The sequence below is a fragment of the Schistocerca cancellata genome, chromosome 11 (assembly GCF_023864275.1).
Source record: "Schistocerca cancellata isolate TAMUIC-IGC-003103 chromosome 11, iqSchCanc2.1, whole genome shotgun sequence".
Lineage (NCBI taxonomy): Eukaryota > Metazoa > Arthropoda > Insecta > Orthoptera > Acrididae > Schistocerca > Schistocerca cancellata.
Window position 1 is genome coordinate 47,509,316 of NC_064636.1, and position 21,300 is coordinate 47,530,615.

The 21,300-nt window shown below is 45.1% G+C and overlaps 1 protein-coding gene across 1 annotated transcript; it reads left to right on the plus strand.

The window, feature by feature from the left end:
* The first annotated feature begins 19,713 nt into the window (after positions 1 to 19,713).
* LOC126108169 (speckle-type POZ protein-like) lies at positions 19,714 to 20,283 on the plus strand. Its single transcript, XM_049913411.1, has one exon. It carries the CDS (start codon positions 19,714 to 19,716, stop codon positions 20,281 to 20,283), a length of 570 nt encoding a protein of 189 aa, XP_049769368.1.
* Positions 20,284 to 21,300: the final 1,017 nt, after the last annotated feature.

Below are 21,300 nucleotides of genomic sequence, written 5' to 3' on the forward strand. Positions count from 1 at the left end.
TCGCGCCACAAGGACAGCAGTACGTGGAAAAGTTTGCCGTAGCTTCTGTGCGCTGTAAACTCTTTAGCTGTGTAGGCGTGTTTGATTGTAAATTTTTTTTGTGTAGCAAATGACGTTGAATGAGTATGAGGCGCGATTTTAAACAAATCAAAATCAAACGAAAAACAAAAATTTTTAACGTCGTGAATTAAGTCGTTGAAGTATCAGTACTAGCTAGCTCTTTGAAGTTAATATGCCTCCTACGTGTAACTCGAAGAAACGGGGAAAAAGAGTAACGAGGTAACAAGTGGCCACAGTGGGATTCAAAGCGGGGATCGCTCCCTGAGAAGCGACCGCACCTCACAGCCACTGGCCGTTTGCCGCTTCTGTAACCAGCAGCCGGCAGGTCACTGCCGATAAATGACGCAGGTGGTTTTATCGGAACCAAAGTTGGGGTCGGAGGTTGCTTAATAGTTCTGATGGAAAGAGGCTTACGCAATTATCACTTATGATTAACGAAGCCCAGCATATGAAATACTCTAGTTATTTATTTAAATAAAAATTTGGTTTTATTCTAAGCTATTTATGTAACTGACGACTGTAAGGTGTAATGCAAAACAAAAACGAATGGCATACTGCAAACTGATAGCATGGCGTCTTTAATTCTTTTAAGCGTTACAAGCCGACATCTTTCGCAAAATTAATGGCAGTCAGTTCAGCAATAAGGTAGTCAATATCTTTTGATTTACGTTCATCGTATACTGCTGTTCGTTCCTTACCGAAAAATGTAATCGAATTACCAGTTCTTTAGTTCCCCGTAGTGTAGCTGAGCTGCAGGACGCGGAAGCGTGACTTCGTGGCGGCTCTGAGCACTATGGGACTTGACATCTGTGGTCATCAGTCCCCTAGAACTTAGAACTACTTAAACCTAACTAACCTAAGGACATCACACACACATCCATGCCCGAGGCAGGATTCGAACCTGCGACCGTAGCAGTCGCGCGGTTCCGGACTGAGCCCCTAGAACCGCTAGACCGCCGCGGCCGGCGCGTGACTTCGTGCGTGAGCTGTCTGTTTCTCCATATCCAGCAGTGTCTACAGATTGTACGTGGCGTGTCAAAGTGGTAGCTGTACTTCCTGTAGCTGGATACATTTTTTGGAGAATTGTACCCTTTTTCAGTGTTGCCGTGGCCTTCACTCGAGTGTTTCCAAATGGCACTCGCCGTATAGTTGGTCGCTGCGCTCACTTTGCCGCCTGTGCAGCCTGGCACACAGGGCGCAGCTGCCAAGTTCACCGGACTTGGATACGATGTGACGTCATTATGACTTAACACACGCTACATCGAAAACGATAGAAACCGTACATCGACTTTTGTGAACTTTCGAGAGGTTGTGACAGGGTAGCGCTGTGCTCTGCGCCATTCGTTTAAATGTGTTTTGCGTTCCTTACGTTTAATTCGTGTATTGTACTGTGTTTGTGTCCTGTGCGATGTTTTTCATTTCTTCGTCTCTAATTATTGTGCCTATCCGCTCATGTTGTGATGCAATTCGTATTTTGCATAATCTTGTCTTAGGACATTGTACTGCTGACATAAAGCACATTGACATGGCCAGGTATATGCTAAAACTATTGTGGCTGTATACATGACATAATATACAGTACGTCTGGTTTATCATACCACCGTGGAATGCTTTGACACTGCATTCAGTCATTTCATACGTCAACCAGTACTAGACACTAACCTTTGGTTAAGATTACATTGAGAAATCCACTTCCCCTCGTACTTCATCTCCGGTCGACGATTTTTCTTCAACAATGCCTCATATTTTTCTTTTTAAGTTCGAAATTCAATCATTCTACACACCAGTCATTACTGGACACTAAGGTACCTGTCTCTGCGGTCCGAGTGTAAAATTACTTGGAATTATGGTTGATAAAAGACTCTGTTGGGAAGGACATGTAAATTACTTAGCTAACAAACTTGCACGCGTTCTCTTTCAGCTATATAAACTAAGAAAAAAAAGTCAGCAAGAGTATGCTGCTACAATCTAATATGTACTGACAAGACCAGTTGTATGAAACCATACGAAAACGTTGATGATAAATAAATATTATTTTCGGCGTAAGCATTCAATACAACAATCACACAATCTAATCTGGTCGGGACATAAGAAGACTTGACTTTTTTACGAAACGTGTTGTCCATGGTGTTTTCAAGGCCACGGTCAGGGGATATTTCTATTAATATCCAGCTCTTTTAATTTTATTTTGGCGGAACACATATACGCTGCCACACTGAGCTGTTTTCAGAATCGCACGTGTCAAAAGAAACCACTAGCTGACGACAGTTTAGAATCTGGAACGTTCGTAAAAGTCGATAGGTGTGTTAATCGACTAAAGCGTATATACGTCATAATGACGTCACATCATATCCAGGTTGGGTGAACTTAGCATCCCCCCTGAGCGACACGGTGGGGGGGGGGGGGGGGCTGCCCCCTGCTCTCCTGGCCCACGGGGGGACCCTGCTGGCCCACAGCTGGGCCGCTCGCACTTCCCACTCGCCGAACGCCCTTCCCCGTTGCACGCGGTACGCACTCACTGGGACTGCTATATATATATACAGGGTGGTCCACTGATACAGTGACCGGGCCAAATACCTTACGCAGTAAGCATCAAACGAAGAAACTACAAAGAATGAAACTCCTCTAGCTTGAAGGGGGAAACCAGAAGGCGCTATGGTTGGCCCGCTAGATGGCGCTGGCATAGGCCAAACGGATATCAACTGCGTATAGGAACCCCCATTTTTATTACATATTCGTGTAGTACGTAAACAAATATGAATGTTTTAGTTGGACCACTTTTTTCGCTTTGTCATAGGTGGCGCTGTAATAGTCACAAACATATAGCTCACAATTTTAGACGAACAGTTGGTAACAGGTAGGCTTTTTAAATGAAAATACCGGACGTAAGTACGTTTGAACATTTTATTTCGGTTGTTCCTATGTGATACATGTACCTTTGTGATCATTTCTGAGAATGCATGATGTTACAGCTTGATTACTTTTAAATACCACATTAATGCAATAGATTCTCAAAATGATGTCCGTCAACCTCAATGCATTTGGCAATACGTGAAACGACATTCCTCGCAACTGCGAGTAGTTCGCCTTCCGTAATGTTCGCACATGCATTGACAATGCCCTGACGCATATTGTCAGGCGTTTTCGGTGGATCACGATAGCAAATATCCTCCAACTTCCCCCACAGAAAGAAATCCGGGGACGTCAGACCCGGTGAACGTGCGAGCCACGGTATGGTGCTTCGACGATCAATCCACCTGTCATGAAATATGCTATTCGGTACCGCTTCAACCGCAAGCGAACTATGTGCCGGACATACATCAAGTTGGCAGTACATCGCCATTCTGTCACACAGTGAAACATCTTGTAGTAACATCGGTAGAACATTACATAGGAAATCAGCATACACTGCACCATTTAGATTGCCATCGATAAAATGGGGTCCAATTATCCTTCCTCCCATAATGCCGCACCATACATTAACCCGCCAAGGTCACTGATGTTCCACTTGTCGCAGCCATCGTGGATTTTCCGTTGCCCATTAGTGCATATTATGCCGGTTTACGTTACCGCTGTTGGTGAACGACGATTCGTCGCTAAACACAACGCGTGCAAAAAATCTGTCATCGTCCCGTAATTGCTCTTGTGCCCAGTGGCAGAACTGTACACCACGTTCAAACTCGTCGCCATGCCATTCCTGGTGCATAGAAATATGGTACGGGTGCAATCGATGGTGATGTAGCATTCTAACACCGACGTTTTTGAGATTCCCGATTCTCGCGCAATTTGTCTGCTACTGATGCGCGGATTAGCCGCGACAGCAGCTAAAACACCTACTTGGGCATCATCACTTGTTGCAGGTCGTGGATGACGTTTCACATGCGGCTGAACACTTCCTGTTTCCTTAAATAACGTAACTATCCGGCGAACGGTCCGGACACTTGGATGATGTCGTCCAGGATACCGAGCAGCATACATAGCACACGCCCGTTGGGCATTTTGCTCACAATAGCCATACATCAACAGCGTATTACCCTTTTCCGCAATTGGTAAACGCTCAATTTTAACACGGGTAATGTATGACGAACCAAAAACCGTCCGTACTGGCGGAATGTTACGTGATACCACGTACTTATACGTTTGTGACTATTAGAGCGCCACCTATCACAGAGCGAAAAAAGTGGTCCAACTAAGACATTCATATTTCTTTACGTACTATACGAAGATGTAATAAAAAAGGGGGTTCCTATTTTAAAAAACGCAGTTGATATCCGTTTGACCTATGGCAGCGCCATCTAGCGGGCCAACGATAGCACCATCTGGTTTCCCCCTTCAAGCTAGACGGGTTTCCTTCATTGTAGTTTTTTCCGTTTGATGCGTACTTCGTGAGATATTTGGCGCGGTCGCTATCATTGGACCACCCTGTATACTTACGCGAAATTTCTCGAAATGCTCTAATTTGTAATAAATGTACGGCGCGCCGAGGTACGTTTATATTTGACAGTTCTTGCATGATATATACAAACTTGTCCTGCCTCGCACGACTGTTTCATTCTGCGTGCCGTGTCGAAAGCATCGAGACCCAGACTCGCGGCCTGTGCAGTTACTGTGAAGACGTCAGGAAGGAAGACTGGACTGGATTTTGAGACGTGAAAACTTGAGTACCCACAGTCAATGTCGCAAATAGGACACTTGTGTACTGCTGGAGGCTTTGGGATCCCTACCAGGTCGGACTGAAAGAAGACAACGAAGCAATTCAGCGGCGGGCTGCTAGGTTTTTTACCGCTAGGTTCGAACTACACGTGTTACGTAGATGGTCCGGGGACACAAATGGGAATCCCAGGAGGGCAAGCGACGTTATTTTCGAGAAATACTATTTGGAGGACCGGTATTTGAAGCTCACTGCCTATCGATTCTAGAGCCACCAGTACACACTGCACGTAAGGACCACAAAGATAAATTACGAGAAGTCAGGGCTCACAGGCAGTCGTGTTTCCCTCGCTCTCTGTGCGAGTGGAACTGGGAAGGAAACGACAAGTAGTGGTACATAGTACCCTCCGCCACGCACCGCACGTTGGCTTGCGGAGTATCTGTGTAGATGTAGGTGTATGCTGTGAGCTACATAGCGGATAGACGCGGGAAACCATAGCACTTTCAAGCACTTTTCATTCCGAATTTTGCCTCTCGATCACTTCGAGGGGCGAATTTAAAGTTATTAGAGAAAACGATCGAAATGGCTGTGAGCACCATGGGACTTAACTTCTGAGGTTAATAGTCCCCTAGAACTTAGAACTACTTAAACCTAACTAACCTAAGGACATCACACACGTCCATGCCCGAGGCAGCATTCGAACCTGCGACCATAGCGGTCTCGCGGTTCCAGACCGTAGCGCCTAGAACCGCTCGGCCACATCGGCCGGCGCGTGTTCAATCTCGCACCTCCAACGTGCGAACGATCAGTGGAAGCCTTCCGACATTTCGCATTCCTAGAAACGAGAGGTGCTCTAGGGCTGCGATACGTGGGTGGGATGACATGCGACAATAAATTGGTAAATACTTAAGATTTCGATCTTAGTGTGAAAACGTTCTACATTATTTATACGTAAAGAGAGGCGCATTCTTTGCAGGTCGCAGAGACCTTGATCTCAAGCTGATAGGCCGGCACTTATCTGGAAACGTGAGTGGGCACCTGGCAGTCAACACTCCAGACCTGTGAAGAGCTGATAAGCGAGTCGCCGTTATCGGGTGTCGACACTTGCGCAATGGGGTCGGTAATTTGCAATTCTGCACCGTTCGGAAATAGTGAGGGGCCAACTGCAGAGAAACGGCTCCATTTCGGGCGGTTTGGGAGACGGAGCAGCTGAGAGGTGTGTGGGTGCAGGAGGGCTGCGTGTGGAGGAGCCTGGCTTTGGGGGGGCGGCAGGGGGTGGGATGTGGTCGGAGGGGGACTGGGGGCGGGGGGGAGGCTCTGCAGGGGAGTCTGCAGTCTGACGTGGAGACCCTCCGGCGGGACTAAATGCCCCTCTGAGACATGGCAAAAGTCAACAGAGTAACACTCACGTGAGACGTCGTCCCCTTGTACCACACACGACGGGTGGCTAATAACACACGCAGGTCAACGTGTACACCTTGTTACACTACAGAAATGTATTAGCTAGGGTGGCTTAACATCAGGATTGATGGTCAGGAAGTCAATGAAGTTAAGGAATTCTGCTACCTAGGCAGTAAAATAACCAATGATGGACGGAGCAAGGAGGGCATCAAAAGCAGACTCGCTATGGCAAAAAAGGCATTTCTGGCCAAGAAAAGTCTACTAATATCAAATACCGGCCTTAATTTGACGAAGAAATTTCTGAGGATGTACGTCTGGAGTACAGCATTCTATGGTAGAGAAACATGGACTGTGGGAAAACCAGAAGAGAATCGAAGCGTTTGAGATGTGGTGCTATAGACGAATGTTGAAAATTAGGTGGACTGATAAGGTAAGGAATGAGGAGGTTCTACGCAGAATCGGAGAGGAAAGGAATGTGGAAAACAGTGATAAGGACAAGGGACAGGATGATAGGACATCTACTAAGACATGAGGGAATGACTTCCATGGTACTAGAGGGAGCTGTAGAGGGCAAAAAGTGTAGAGGAAGACAGAGATTGGAATACGTCAAGCTAATAATTGAGGACGTAGGTTGCAAGTGCTACTCTGAAACAAAGAGGATAGCACAGGAAAGGAATTCGTGGCGGGCCGCATCAAACCAGTCAGTAGACTGATGACAAAAAAAAAAGTAGCTTATTGTAGGTTGTTTATTATCAGAAGGTAATAAGGTGTATCTTCTCAGGCATGGGCCTGTCTAAGAGAATTTTCGACTTGCTGAACACAGCACGATGTGCTGAAGGCGGAAACTCTATAGAAACTACAGTGTCCACGTGTCCTCCCCAAGAAGGCGCAACAGGTCGCTGATATCCTCGACACACTAAACACTCTAGCGGAGAACACCGGCTGCATTCTCAGACGATGAAGTGACCTACAGGGAAGGGCAACTTCACGATGACTGCAAGGAAACCTAGAACAAATCTGACGGTATTTTTTTGCTTCGTTTGCAAACAGAAACCTCTCTTTAAATAGGTATCAATGCAATAATAATATCTAGTAATTAGATAAAGAGTGTCATGTTAGCCTGTTGCTGAATTCCACGTTTGCATGAGAAGCTATACTACGTGCAGAGACACACTATAAAACTACGCGTACGTCACTAGTTGGCAAGCCACGTGACTCCGTGCGCTGGAGAGAGTTTCTGGACGCACGAACTGACCCGCCCCTCCCCTCTTCCAGTCGCGGATGCCGCATGGGAAGAGCGGAATGTGGCTGAGACACGCACTGGCTCTGATTTCCAGAATTTTCGCGCGCGCTGATATCGCGAGATGTACGTGACAGCCAGTGAGGCGTTGTCCGACTCTTCCCATACAGTACTCTCTCGACATGTCAGTAGTAAACCTCTGCGAGATAGACAACACCTCTCCTGTAGCGTCTGCCCCTGGAGTCTGTTGATGATATCTGTAGCTCTCTTGCGCCGACTAAACCATCACCTGACGAAACACACCGCTGTTCGTTGCATACTCTCTCTCTCGTCTCTCAGACCTACCTGGTAAGCGTCCCAGATTGACTAACAACACTCAAGAACGGCTCGAACAAGCGCCTTATAAGCGTGGTTCTTCGTGTATGAGTTACACTTCCTTAAGATTCTTCCTCTCAATCTGCCGTCTGCTGTTCAAAAAATGTTCAAATGTGTGTGAAATCTTATGTGACTTAACTGCTAAAGTCATCAGTCGCTAAGCTTACACTCTACTTAACCTAAATTATCCTAAGGACAAACACACACACGCCCATGCCCGAGGGAGGACTCGAACCTCCGCCGGGGCCAGCGGCACAGTCCTTGACTGCAACGCCTCAGACCGCTCGGCTAATCCCGCGCGGCTTGGCGTCTGCTTTTCCTGCTATTTGTTTCGTGAGGTCGTTCCACTCCTTAGGTCGGGGAACGCTGCACCAACCTGAGCCCCGTTGCCTGCAGTGCTGTGGAGCTGACGGAAGGACAGGACGAGCTTCGGAGTAGCACTGTGCATTGGTTCAAAAATGGCTCTGAGCACTATGGGACTTAACTGCTGAGGTCATCAGTCCCCTAGAACTTAGAACTACTTAAACCTAACTAACCTAAGGACATCACACACATCCGTGCCCGAGGCAGGATTCGAACCTGCGACCGTAGCCGTCGCGCGGTTCCAGACTGTAGCGCCTAGAACCGCTCGGCCACCGCGGCCACTATGGAGTATTATACGCCGATTTTTTTATCACAGTGTAATATATATATATATATATGTAGTGTTGTTATTGTTGGAGAATTCTCCTCAGAAATGGAAAAAGTTGAGCATATAACTCGATCAATTATTCTTTGAGTTCTTCTTGTTCTTCCAATACGCATTCATTCTTTCCGAAAAGACCTGTTTACGCACATCCGATCCCTTTGGTCTGTAATATTTTTCTTTTGGTTTCTCTGATATAACTTCCTATTTGTCTTCTTTGTGTCTGAAAGTGTCTCTTTCTTGAACTCAGCTAGTCTTATGTTTCCATTATTTAGGTCCTTTCGAATTTCATCTAGCCGAGGTGCGGAATTCTTGTGTGGCTACATAATCTATTATTCTCTTCGTCAATCGATTTGCTGGTAGTCGGCTGAGATGACCAAAAAATTTCATTCCCCTTCTGCTAATATCATTTTCGATGTTTGAAAACTTTTCCGTTGTATTAATCGATTGTAGCATGTGACCGCCTTTGTTACGTCTTCCTGGTAGAATTTTGCTGATTATCTTTCTCTTTTCTTTTCTGATGTCTTCAAGTTGTTGTTTCCTGTTAAGAGTTAGTGTTTCGCTTGCATAGCGGATTGCTGGTTTTATGACAGTATTGTAGGGTCGAATTTTTGCCCATCTTGACATTGATTTTTAGTTGCAGAGATTTTGCATTAACCCTAATCCTTTTTAATTTTGTGGAGGCGATGTTGATGTGAGATTGTTTCAACACCTGTCAGTCAATGAATTCTCCAAGGTATTTAAAATGTCGAGCCCTGTTAATTTTACCCAATTTTGTTTTCAAGCTTCCAGTTTCTGTTTTTCAACAAAAGAATTCAGTTTTCTCAAATGAAACTTGTAAACCTACTTTTTCCGCACATTCTTTGAGTATTTCCAGCTGTTTCACTGCCCTCTGCTTATTCTCTGTTAGTACTGCCAGGTATTCCGCAAATGCGAGATCTGGTATGTAGACATTGTCTTTGGCAATGCCGAGTCGTATTGGCTTCCAAACCCCACATGTCTTGAGTTCTTTCTCGCATTCTTCCATAACTTTGACCAGAACTACGTTGAACACCTGTTTGAATGTCGAAGGGTTCTGAGATCTCCCCCATATACGTTACTTTAGATTTCGTGCCAATGAGTGTTTGTTTTATGATTTCTCGTGTTTTGGGATCTAATCGCCTCTCTTGTAAAATCTGGAGTAGTGAGGGCGTGTCTCCTGAGTTGTATGCTTTTTGAAATGTACAAATGTGCTTACTACACTTTTTGTCTGAGACCTCAGTTTTTGAGTATGGTTTTGAGGTTGAAAATTCGCTCCAGACATGATCTGCTTGATCTGAATCCTGCTTGATATTCTGCTACTTTGGGTTGTAATTGCTGTTGTGTTCTATTCAAGAGACAGAGGATCGACACTTGCTTGCAGGGAGTGGCCATTGACCCTCGAGATAAGCAGATGTAATTTATTACGCATAAATAGGAATAATGACTGACTACTGGATGATTGTAGGATTGCAGAACAACCAGTGGAAGCAATTACATCCATAAAATATCTACATGTATGTGTACAGAGCGATCTGAAACTAATGGCAGGTAAAAGCCATACAAGGTAATTGGAAGGACTGCTCGTCAGTCTGGGATCCAGAACAGGTAGGATTGATAGAAGAATTGGTTCAAATGGTTCAAATGGCTCTGAGCACTATGGGAGTTAACATCTTAGGTCATCAGTCCCCTAGAACTTAGAACTACTTAAACCTAACTAACCTAAGTACATCACGCACATCCATGCCCAAGGCAGGATTCGAACCTGCGACCGTAGCAGTCACGCGGTTCCGGACTGAAGCGCCTAGAACCGCACGGCCACCACGGCCGGCGATAGAGGAATTAACGGAGATCCAAAGAAGAGCAGCACATTTCGTTACGCAAGCATCACGGAGACGCTCAGGCAGGTGTGCTGGCAGACGCTGCAAGAGACACAGTCCACAGCACTGTGTGGTTTACAGTTGAAATCCCTAGAATGTACAAACAGGCATCTCGCAAAAGACTGTGAAGGCAGAATTGGAGAGAGTCGAACACGCATGGAGGCGTACTGACAGCCATTGCTCCCTTGAAGCATTCTCGAGTGGAACAAGAAGAGGGGCATGGTCAGTGACTGACAATGTATCGCCCACCAGGTACCATAAGGTTGCTGTGAGGCTGGGACGCCACCACCTGGCAGCCACAGCGGCGGGCTCTGGCTCACAGCTGCAGCACCGTGGAGGCAAAGTGCCGCACCTGTCGCCTCAGCTGGGTTCAGCTTGCTGGCCAGCCACAGCAGAGCGACTGCTGACGGCAGAGGTGGCAGCTCCGTGTACTGAATGTGGCGCCCTGCACACCCCAAACCACCTACAAAATTTAATCGTGTATCCCCGTTATTACGCAGTAGATCCACAAGAACTGTCCTTAATCGCTGTTCTTCCAGCTGTAGAAATTCCATCAGCAGGCAGTGTCAAAGTATTCAGCTTATGTAAAAAAAAAAAAAAAAAACTATAATATATTTGAGGAGTCCGTTTCGTGGCATGATACTCACTGGAATCAGACAGAACTGACTCACAATCATTTGTGATACAACTGCGGCCATTCTACATCTAGTCTCCGGCCAAAATGGCTGAGCGGTTCTAGACGCTACAGTCAGGAACTGCGCGACTCCTCCGGTCACAGGTTCGAATCCTGCCTCGGGCATGGATGTGTGTGATGTCCTTAGGTCTGTTACGTTTAAGTAGTTCTAAGTTCTAGTGGACTGATGACCTCAGAAGTTAAGTGCCATAGTGGTCAGAGGCATTTGAACCATTTTCTACATCGAGTGCCGAAAGGTTCTGTTTGACGTCGTTCAAACTGACATCGAAACAAAATTTTCAATCTCGAGCGTGTCGAGTTTAATCCAGTTATCGAGTGTATTGCGACATATCACACCCCGTGGGAATGGAACGTGCCTCTGGGATCCGAAGGGCGGATTGCGCAAGCGTGCTCTCGCGGCAGATAAGCCGGCCGGCGTGACGTCACGCGGCAGGTGTATAAAGAGCGGCTGCCGCCAGCTGCGCTGCCTCGCCTCGCCCCGCGTCGCTCTGCTCCGCCCCGCCTGCAGGGTGAGTAGCGGCGCTGCTGCCGCCTGCCAGCCGGTCGCGCGTCTGCAGAAATGTCCAAATGTGTGTCAAATCTTACGGGACTTAACGGCAAAGGTCGTCAGTCCATAAGCTTACACTCTACTTCACCTAAATTATCCTAAGGACAAACACACACACACCCACGCCCGAAGGGGGACTTCGAACATCCGCCGGGACCAGCCGCACAGTCCACGACTGCAGCGTCTCAGACCGCTCGGCTAATCCCGCGCGGCGGTGTGCCTGCCGGTGTGTGGACGTTTGCCACGGCGGACATTTGCCACGATTTTACCTGCTCCGAAGGTTTTGGTCTCTTGTCTCCCCCTCCTCCTCCTCCCCATCGCTTACTGACCCTTTCGGCTGGTTTACTTAACATAGAACCAGAATCTGTTGGGAATTTCCGCCACATTTCTAGAGAGAGTTTCGGTGTGGAAACTATTAAATGCATCTCGCATTGAAATGGACACCGAATTTCGAGCCTCAGTAAAACTTCGCCAATCTTGTAGATTTTCCGTTCGTCTAAATTACACTTGCCTTTTTCGGTGCTCCTGGAGCAGCATTCTGTCGTGTTTTGCGTATCATGTGGGATCAATTCCGTCTCTTATTAATTTATTTGGTATGAATCTCTCGAGGGCTGTCGATACTATTTTTTTCAACTTCAGCCATATATGGTCTTCACTTACATAGTTTGAAAGGATTGGAGACTGTTTCTAAGAAGTCAACCGAATGTTTAGTTGCTTTTATAAATAGATATATCTCGCGTTTAGTTTTGGTGAATTTCTTTGTTACGGAATTGAGCCTCGCTACGACAGTGTGTTCACTAATCCCTGTATCCGTCGTGATGCTCGGGATTGTTTGTGGCTAAGAGTTCAAGTGTGTTTTCGTAACCATTTACAATTTGAATGACCTCGTGAACTAATTGTTCAAAATAATTTTAAAAAGGATTTAGAACAGTTACGGAAGTTGTTTTATATCTACAATGTGGTCTGGAAATGTATTTTTGTCAACATACGGAAGATAGATTGAAGTCACTGCCAACTATAATTGTATGAGTAGGGTACCTGTTTGTGATGAGACTCAAGTTTTCTTTGAACTGTTGAGCAACTGTTTCATCTGAGACCGGCGGTCAGTAAAAGGAGCCAGTTACTAATTTATTCCGATTGTCGAATATAACCTCTGTCCATACTAAGTCACAGGAACTGTCTGCTTCAAAGTCGATTGTGAGCTGGAACGCACATTACATTATCTTTCCTTAAGTTGTGCTTCTTGTTTCTGTTGTAGTGGAGATCATTACCATTACAGCTTTTCCCTCGAAAACCTAGGATGCTTTCTTTGTGACCCTGTAAATACCAGAGCTAAAGAATGTAGAACAACAATGTACATTACAAGCATAGCGTTCTGTATTACTTCATTTCCTTCAAAAAGGGTTCAAATGGCTCTGAGCACTATGGGACTTAACATCTGAGTTCATCAGTCCCCTAGAACTTAGAACTACTTAAACCTAACAAACCTGAGAACATCACACACATCCATGCCCGAGGCAGGATTCGAACCTGCGACCGGAGGAGTCGCGGTTCCAGACTGACGCGCCTAGAACCGCTCGGCCACACCGGCCGGTTTATTTCCTTATTTCTAATATTTTAAAAATGTACGTCGGCTTTGGATGACATGCCAATCATAGATGTTCTTATCTCTATTTAGTGAACGTATTTTCAGTCATGTTTTGAACTTTGTCCCCCTACACTTTATTAATTAATGTTTCACCGCAAGGGATATCGCATTTTAGAGAGTAAATTAATATGGAGTATATCGTTCTTCTTTTCCCACATTCACATACCCATTTCTTCTTTACTTGTTGTCTTTTGGGCGTGCAGTTGTAGTAATTAAAGTAGGCACAAATGCAGTGATCAAAAAGAAATGATTAGCATAAATTCGCATTCTCTTTACATCGTTCCTTTCTTGTTGCTCCCCTGCCGATGGACTGTTTCTATCGCGATCAGTAAGCGTGAAAGGAAGCTACCGTACAGGCAGAGGGATCTGTATTTATACCTGGCAGAAGTAATTACATACTGACATTATCCTCAGTATTGCTTTCGTTTCCCAAAAGTTATAAATATTCCGATTTCGGAAAAGAAGCTCTGTATTTGGCTGAGATGTCGAAGAAGAAGGTCCCTTACGGCCTGGTTGTATCGAGTAAGATGTGGAGACGGCGGTTTGAAAGCGGACAGAAGAAGTGCGAGGAAGGGCGTCCCTTACCTGTGGGATCGTTACCTGGCGAAGGGGCGAATGCGGCAAATCTTCGGTGTGGCAAATGTCCGGCGTGGCAAATGTCCGGCATTCGCGCCAGCTAGCGGCACGCTGGAGCCCTCTACACGGGAGAGAGCGGCCAACCTGCCGGCCGCCGCCATTTTAGGCCTACTGCGCAAGGGCAGCCCTGTGGACGGAACTGTAAAATTCGCCTGAATACGACAGTGCGTCAAGTGAACAAATAACTATCGTAATTAATCGTTACATCCTTGATAACTCGGCGTCTACTGGGAAAATTAGTGAAAATTTGCTACTCTCTCACTGACAAGGGAACCTCCCCATCGCACCCCACTCAGATTTAGTCATAAGTTGGCACAGTGGATAGGCCTTGAAAAACTGAACACAGATCAATCGAGAAAACAGGAGGAAGTTTGTGGAACTATGAAAAAATAAGCAAAATATGCAAAGTGAGCAGTCCATTGGCAAGGTAGGCAACATCAGGGAGATCGTGAGCTCAGGCGCGCAGTGGTCCCGTGGTTAGCGTGAGCAGATGCGGAAGGAGAGGTCCTTGGTTCAAGTCTTCCCTCGAGTGAAAACTTTAATTTTTTATTTTCAGACAATTATCAGAGTTCAGGCACTCACACATAATCAACTTCGCTCTCCAAAATTCCAGGACATGTTCAGATTTGCTTGGACATATGCAGGATTTGACGGTCTACACACGGGAAAATTTGAAAACGTTAAAAACATATGTTTTGACAGAGCACAGAGAAAACTGTGCGACTGTGAAAGTGTTGCATTCATTTGTTGCAGTTTATGTGACAAACTCTTATGTTTTCATCACTTTTTTGGAGGTGATTATCACATCCACATGAAAACCTAAATCGGGCAAGGTAGAAGAATCTTTTTACCCATTCGCCAAGTGTGCAAGTTAGGTGGGTCGACAACATATTCCTGTCACGTGACGCACAAGCCGTCACCAGTGTCGTATAGAATATATCAGACGTGTTTTCCTGTGGAGGAATCGATTGACCTATGACCTTGCGATCAAATGTTTTCGGTTCCGATTGGAGAGGCACGTCCTTTCGTCTACTAATCGCACGGTTTTGCGGTGCGGTCGCAACACACAGACACTAAACTTATTACAGTGAACAGAGACGTCAATGAACGAACGGACAGATCATAACTTTGCGAAAATAAAGAAAGTAAACTTTTCACTCGAGGGAAGACTTGAACTAAGAACCTCTCGTTCCGCAGCTCCTCACGCTAACCACAGGACCACGGCGCTCGTGGGTTCGCATTATCCTTGATGTTGCCAACCTTGCCCATGGACTACTCAGTTTGTATATTTTGCTTATTTTTTTCATAGTTCCACACAACTTCTTCCTGTTTTCTCGATTGATCTGTGTTCAGTTTTTCAAGGCCTATCCACTGTGCCAAATTATAACTAAATCTGAGGGGGGTGCGATGGGGAGGTTCCCTTGTGAGATATAGACGCTTATAAATATAGCTAGCAGTAATTTTTTTCTCACGCTGACCTTTGTGAAAAGTATTACATGCTTAAACGATAGAGTCCAGTCAAGGTCTTTGAGGTACACACATGACTTACAGTACATATTAAATTAAAAATGCATACTTCGATTTGCATATTTCCTTTTTTAATGCTTGTTTGTTACAAATGATGGTAGTTATTTGTAATTAAAAATAAAAAAACACAAAATTACAAATTACCGGTGCATCAATTTAGCTAATACATGTGAAAGACAATAAATTTCTTCTTCTTAAAATACCTTTGCTGCATTTCTCATACCAATACTTCTACTACCGCACTTTGCTGTGGCTTCCTTCTGTATCTGGCAGTTATATTTCCTCAGAAGAACGTAAATTCGAGTCTTCAAAAATTCATCTACAGCTCTGTCCACAACACCGTGAGAAGAAGGAATATTCTGAATGAGTTCCTCGAATGACTTCTGTGCAACTGCCTCCAGTGCTTGGAGGGATAATTTAGCTTCCAGGAACAGTTTTTCATCCACACGAAAGACTTTATCTGTCATCTCAATAATGCGAAATATTTCTTGGGAAATGCATTCCAAGCTGTTTTAGTTCAGTGAGTCTTCGTACTGCTTCACATTCAGACTTCTCTTTTGGTGAAAGTGATTCTCGGCACGCTTCACAAAGCAAATACTTTTTCTGCACTTGCTTTGTTGTTCTGCCTGCTAATTAATGTAGAGACTGTGCTTCCTCAGGTGGCATTTCTTCAACATCGCTTACGTCTGAATTCGCACTTGCAAGCAAGCGTGCATCGTCTGTGCCTTCTGCTTCGTCGTACGTCCGTCTGTGTTCCAAGTAGTCGACAAGATATTCACCATCTTCTGTCTGCTAACTTTCACGGCGACTGGGACGAAAGTACTGTGACACGGCAATAAGCCGCAGTATCATCTTGAAACTGAGACAATCTGGAACAGGATTACTGGCTCGAACCATACTGAAAAGGTTGTCCAGAGCATCCTGTGACAGCCTGCACAACAGAACACACTGGAAACCTGCTTCGTTCAGAAGACAATCCTGGACATTAATAGCTGTGCATGTTGCTAGAATAACTCCAGATTGTACAGGTTTCCAGATACCCCTGTTTCCAATTTTCAAATTTTCAAACAGCGAGACGACACTCTTAAGGAACTGTACACCATCATTGTGTATGTCCTCAACGGTTCTACTCATGGCAGTTTTCCTGATCCTTGAGGTCATTAATTTAAACCAACGGAAAGTTGTGGCTATGAAAAACGCCGTTGATGTGGCAGAATCTTCAAGTACATGTTCCTCTATTGCATAATGTAACACTGCTGCAACGCTGTCATTTAAAAGTGCGTAAGTAGGACCAACCTTAATTTTATCATAATGCCCTGGCCTTATGACATTATCTTTTAAATCCCGAGCAATATTTAATTTCTTCTCCTTGTCAAACTCGTACAGTTTCTTGATAGGCTCAATCGAGACTACCGGTCCCGCCAAATTATTGTCTGCAATTGCTTGCCGTGGTAGGATAATGTGGTCGGAATTAGTTAGGTGGTTCCCCACATTGTTCAAGATATGAGCTACGTCAGGCACGAAGTACGGATTCCGCTGTGGAGAAAATGGATGTTGGCAGAAATTCTTTGTTTCATTATGACGGCCAGCAACAATACCACATTCACGCCACACTGCCTGATTGTGTCCACCCATATATGATACAATAACTTCTACCATCAGACCAATCGCTTCACACTTCACAATTAATTGCGACAGGAAAGACTTTAGTTCTTTACCTGCAAATCATTTCCCGGTGAAATGGTAACCAATTATTTGTTTCCATCGCGTATTTAGACCACCAAGCATAAATACCAATCATTAGCTGCTGGAAGTGTTGGATAGCCAATTACGAATTTCGATGAAATGTCGTAATTTAGGCCTGGCGTGAGACTCATCTCATCCATCATTATTGCAACATGTCTTTCAAAAGGATTCGTGGTGTCTACCTTCACTTTAAGAGCGGATACAAAATCCTCCAAAATACATGGACTGATTGCCAGAGACTCAGGTTTCCTTTGTAGAGTTCGTTCGCTTGGTAATGGTTGTCCCAGTTCTCTTACCGGATTGTATTCAACGCTTCCACAAGCTAATCGAATTTTCAAAGCCTTCTTAATAATTTCTGGTGAGCACTTTGTCCCTCGCATAGTTTTTTTTTCTGCAGTGCCGAGGTCTGATCGTCGTTTAAAAAAGGTTTCACAGATGCCGCCATTGTACCAATTTTACCATTCGCACTGTGTAGTTGTTTCTGCAACAAGTGGACTTTCCTTTTCAAACTTTCTAGTTCCGTTTCAGTGTCACTCTCAGGAGGTAATCCGACGTCATAACTGTGAACATCCGGCAAAACTTCTTGAGGAAGTACGCAAATTTGCTCATTACCTGAAAAGAAATAGTATTAATAATAATTACAAAAAAATGTTTTGTCGAACGAAAACGCGAGAAATTTAAGTGTCATAAAAAGTTAGTAGTGAATAAGATAGATAAGTCTGTCTTTAGTTACATATATATATTTAAACAGTACCTGGCTCTGTCTGTGTAGTGTAAGTGCACTCAGGTTCCCTTTGCACACCCCTGTCCTTTGGTGGCTTTCGTCCCTTAATTTGAGGACGATGGCTAAATATAGTGGGTACTACATTAGATTTCAGTTTTTTAACACCATCCTTACAATTTGCTTCAAACTGATCAGGTGTGAAGTCAAGCTAAAAATGACAGTCCAAATTACACTGTTAAATAAAGTTCAAAACTAATACCAGTAAAGAAGTAAAGATGGCATTATGAATAACTAACAAAATAAACCTTTTCAAATTTCGTATACATGAAGTACATCTGTATTTGAAGATTTGATTTTCAGGTTCTGTGTCTTATTCAATGGTGATCGTAGGCATTCTTGTAAAAATGATGTGGATGTAGCTTTATTAATACTATCAATAACTTTGTTAATGCATTTAGAGCTATTTCTACATAAATACTACTACAAAAATGTATAAAGTGAAAAAAATTTTTTTTTTGTTTTCAGGTGTGTGTGTGCGTGTGCGTGTGCGTGTGTGTGTGTGTGTGTGTGTGTGGTCCATGTAACCACCACCAGCCCCGCACTTTTTTATAAATCCAGACTGAGTTTCTTAAAATGTGGCCTGACCTTTTTGAGGAAATAAAGTTAATATTTCCGCTGGACAACTACCCTAAATGTTCAGTACTTTCTCTCTTTTTAAGTCATTCTTCTATCTATGGATGGAAATTCAAATGTCTGTTTTAAGATTTGTGGACAGTTTCCCTCGTTCACTTGTACAACACATAAGAGTATAGAGCCAACCTTTCACATTCATTGCTCCCACACCGAGAAGATGAGGAGGAACATTGTCGGTACCTGGCTCATGTCGATTCTCCACTTCTACAGAACTATTCTGAATTGCTGTTTTAAAATTGATTCTTCAGCGACTGTTGCTAATGAAACAACGTGAATCCAATAAGCAGACAGTGATATCCCATTTTATTCAAAGGTCCAGTCTCGGCATCTAATGCACACAGTCTACACAGTCAGTGTAAGGACGAACTGAGAAATTCTTCAGCGAAAATTAGATCTCGTTGTCCACAAACTGTATCATCGAGTGGTTATCTACTATTATCGGTACCATTTGCAATGCGGAGGTTCAGTGACTTCTGCTACAAAATGATAGTATATGTGTTAGTTGAAGGGAAAGTATATTCTCTGTGGCTGGCTCTGACCTATCGTGCTGCGTGTGGTCGTCGGATGTTGTCCTGTTGGACTATTTGAGAAGTGTTGAGAGTGAGTTGCAGGCTGAGTAGGCCTGCTTCTCATAGGCAATGTTTCCCAGAAGCACCCTCCAGGTTGCAGTAGACCTGTGTGAAACAACTCCTGCAAGGCTACATGCACAATTATTGGTTAAATAACGAATAATGTAGATTCCAGCCATAAAATAATGTCGTTTCCTTGAAGGAAAGAAGTGAAGAGAATATCTAGTTGAATAAAGTACTGCTATAGTTCTTTACAACCTTCTTAGTATTTTGGTAGATGTCCACTTCTAACGATTGCCGGTTCAAGTAAAATCGTTGTGTAGAAAAAATTATGGAAATGAAGCCTCCCCCCCCCCCTTATGGAGCTTGTCGCGCAAATAAAATGTGCTGAAAGAAAACCGTAACTATTTAGAAACGTATTATTAAAGGTTTGTGGCTATTCAGCAATGGCATCAGTCTGACACAGCAAGGATATGACGATACTGCCACTGGCTGGTGATGGACCACTTTTTAGGAACCGTCACTCGAGACCGGTGTGCCTGTCACTTGCAGAAGTATCGATAGTCACCTGTAAGCTGAAAGGGCTGCCCGGTGATGCAGTGTTTCAGAATCGTCCGCAATGGAAGCAGTTAAGGACATCACGGAGATGACGGCCGTGGACCTGGGGGACCTCCTGGACGCCGGGGACGACGCCGTGGTGATACTCCAGGCAGGCGACACGCGGCTGGTGGCGCACAGGGCCGTCCTGGCGGACAGGAGCCCTGTGTTCGCCGCCATGTTCGCCCACGACACCCTCGAGGCCAGCAGCGGCGCGGTGAGCATCCCGGGCGTGGGGGGCCCGGTGCTCAGGCAGCTGGTCTCCTACCTGTACACCCTGCGGGCCCCCCAGCTGCCCGGCGCGGCCACCCAACTGCTGGCCGCAGCGGATAAATACGGGGTGTCGCGGCTGAAGGCGGAGTGCGAGCGGCAGGTGGCCGCTCAGCTGACCGTCGAGACCGCGGCAGCCGCGGCCGTCCTCGCAGTCCGCCACTCCTGCAGTGACCTCAGGCGAACCGCCATCGAATTTATTAAGGCACGCACCCACGAGGTGATGGCCACTCAGGGGTGGGCAGATGCGATGCGGAAGCAGCCGGAAGACTTGGTCAAAGTGAGCCGGTTGCTGTACGATCCACCACCACAAAGCAGGTAAGGGCGAGACAACACATCATACGTGTCCCTCAGTTCTGGATGTATGTGTGTGTGTGTGTGTGTGTGTGTGTGTGTGTGTGTGTGTATTTCCGTGACTATAATTTTCGCCGCTGAATTTCCTTAGATGTGTCACTGCTGTTAGATACACAATCATAGACCGTCATTTGCTGCTAGCTCACGATGCTATCAGTGTCCTCTTGTAGCAGATTAGCTGAATCCCTAAGCTGAGTCCACTTCATTAGCAGGTATGTTTTCTAGCAAAAATCATCAAACAACCAATTTGTAGACATTTATCTGTCGAACTAAACGTGTATGAAAAGTTGTTCTTTAGGTTTTGGCATCAAGTGTCAGGAGAATAGGATACATTCACTGTGTGAGCGCAGCATGACGCATTGTGCTGTGCTCACAAAGCTGTATTGCCCAACCCGGCCTCAAACACAGTGATGTGTGTAGTTTGCAGCCGGCAGCCCTTAGGGTCGCTGTAAGCCTGTTCGCATAAAGCAGCGTTTAAAGTTGTTCAGTGCCTCTGTGGCTGATGACAATGAGACACCTCTGAATAGTGTCACGCTGCATGAAGACGACGACCGAGTACGTCACTTCTGGCCGACACCTCGAGCAAGGAAGCGTACTGCACAACGGTTCGACGAGGGTGGCAACATATTTACAGTTTTCGACAGCTGATGTTGATCTGCGGAATTTTCTTCGTGTAGTAAAGGAGAATATCAGAGTAATCGCTGTTCACACCTCAGTATTACAGCTTCGTTCTCTGTCACTTTCTTTCTTCATGCAAGCCATATGCCAGTAACCTCCCCAACATAATTCTTTGTTCTCTCCAAATCCAGGCAGTACATGGAAGATTTTGAATTGCTCTAAAGGAACATTATGTTGTTGTTGTTGTGGTCTTCAGTCCTGAGACTGGTTTGATGCAGCTCTCCATGCTACTCTATCCTGTGCAAGCTTCTTCATCTCCCAGTACCTACTGCAACCTACATCCTTCTGAATCTGCTTAGTGTATTCA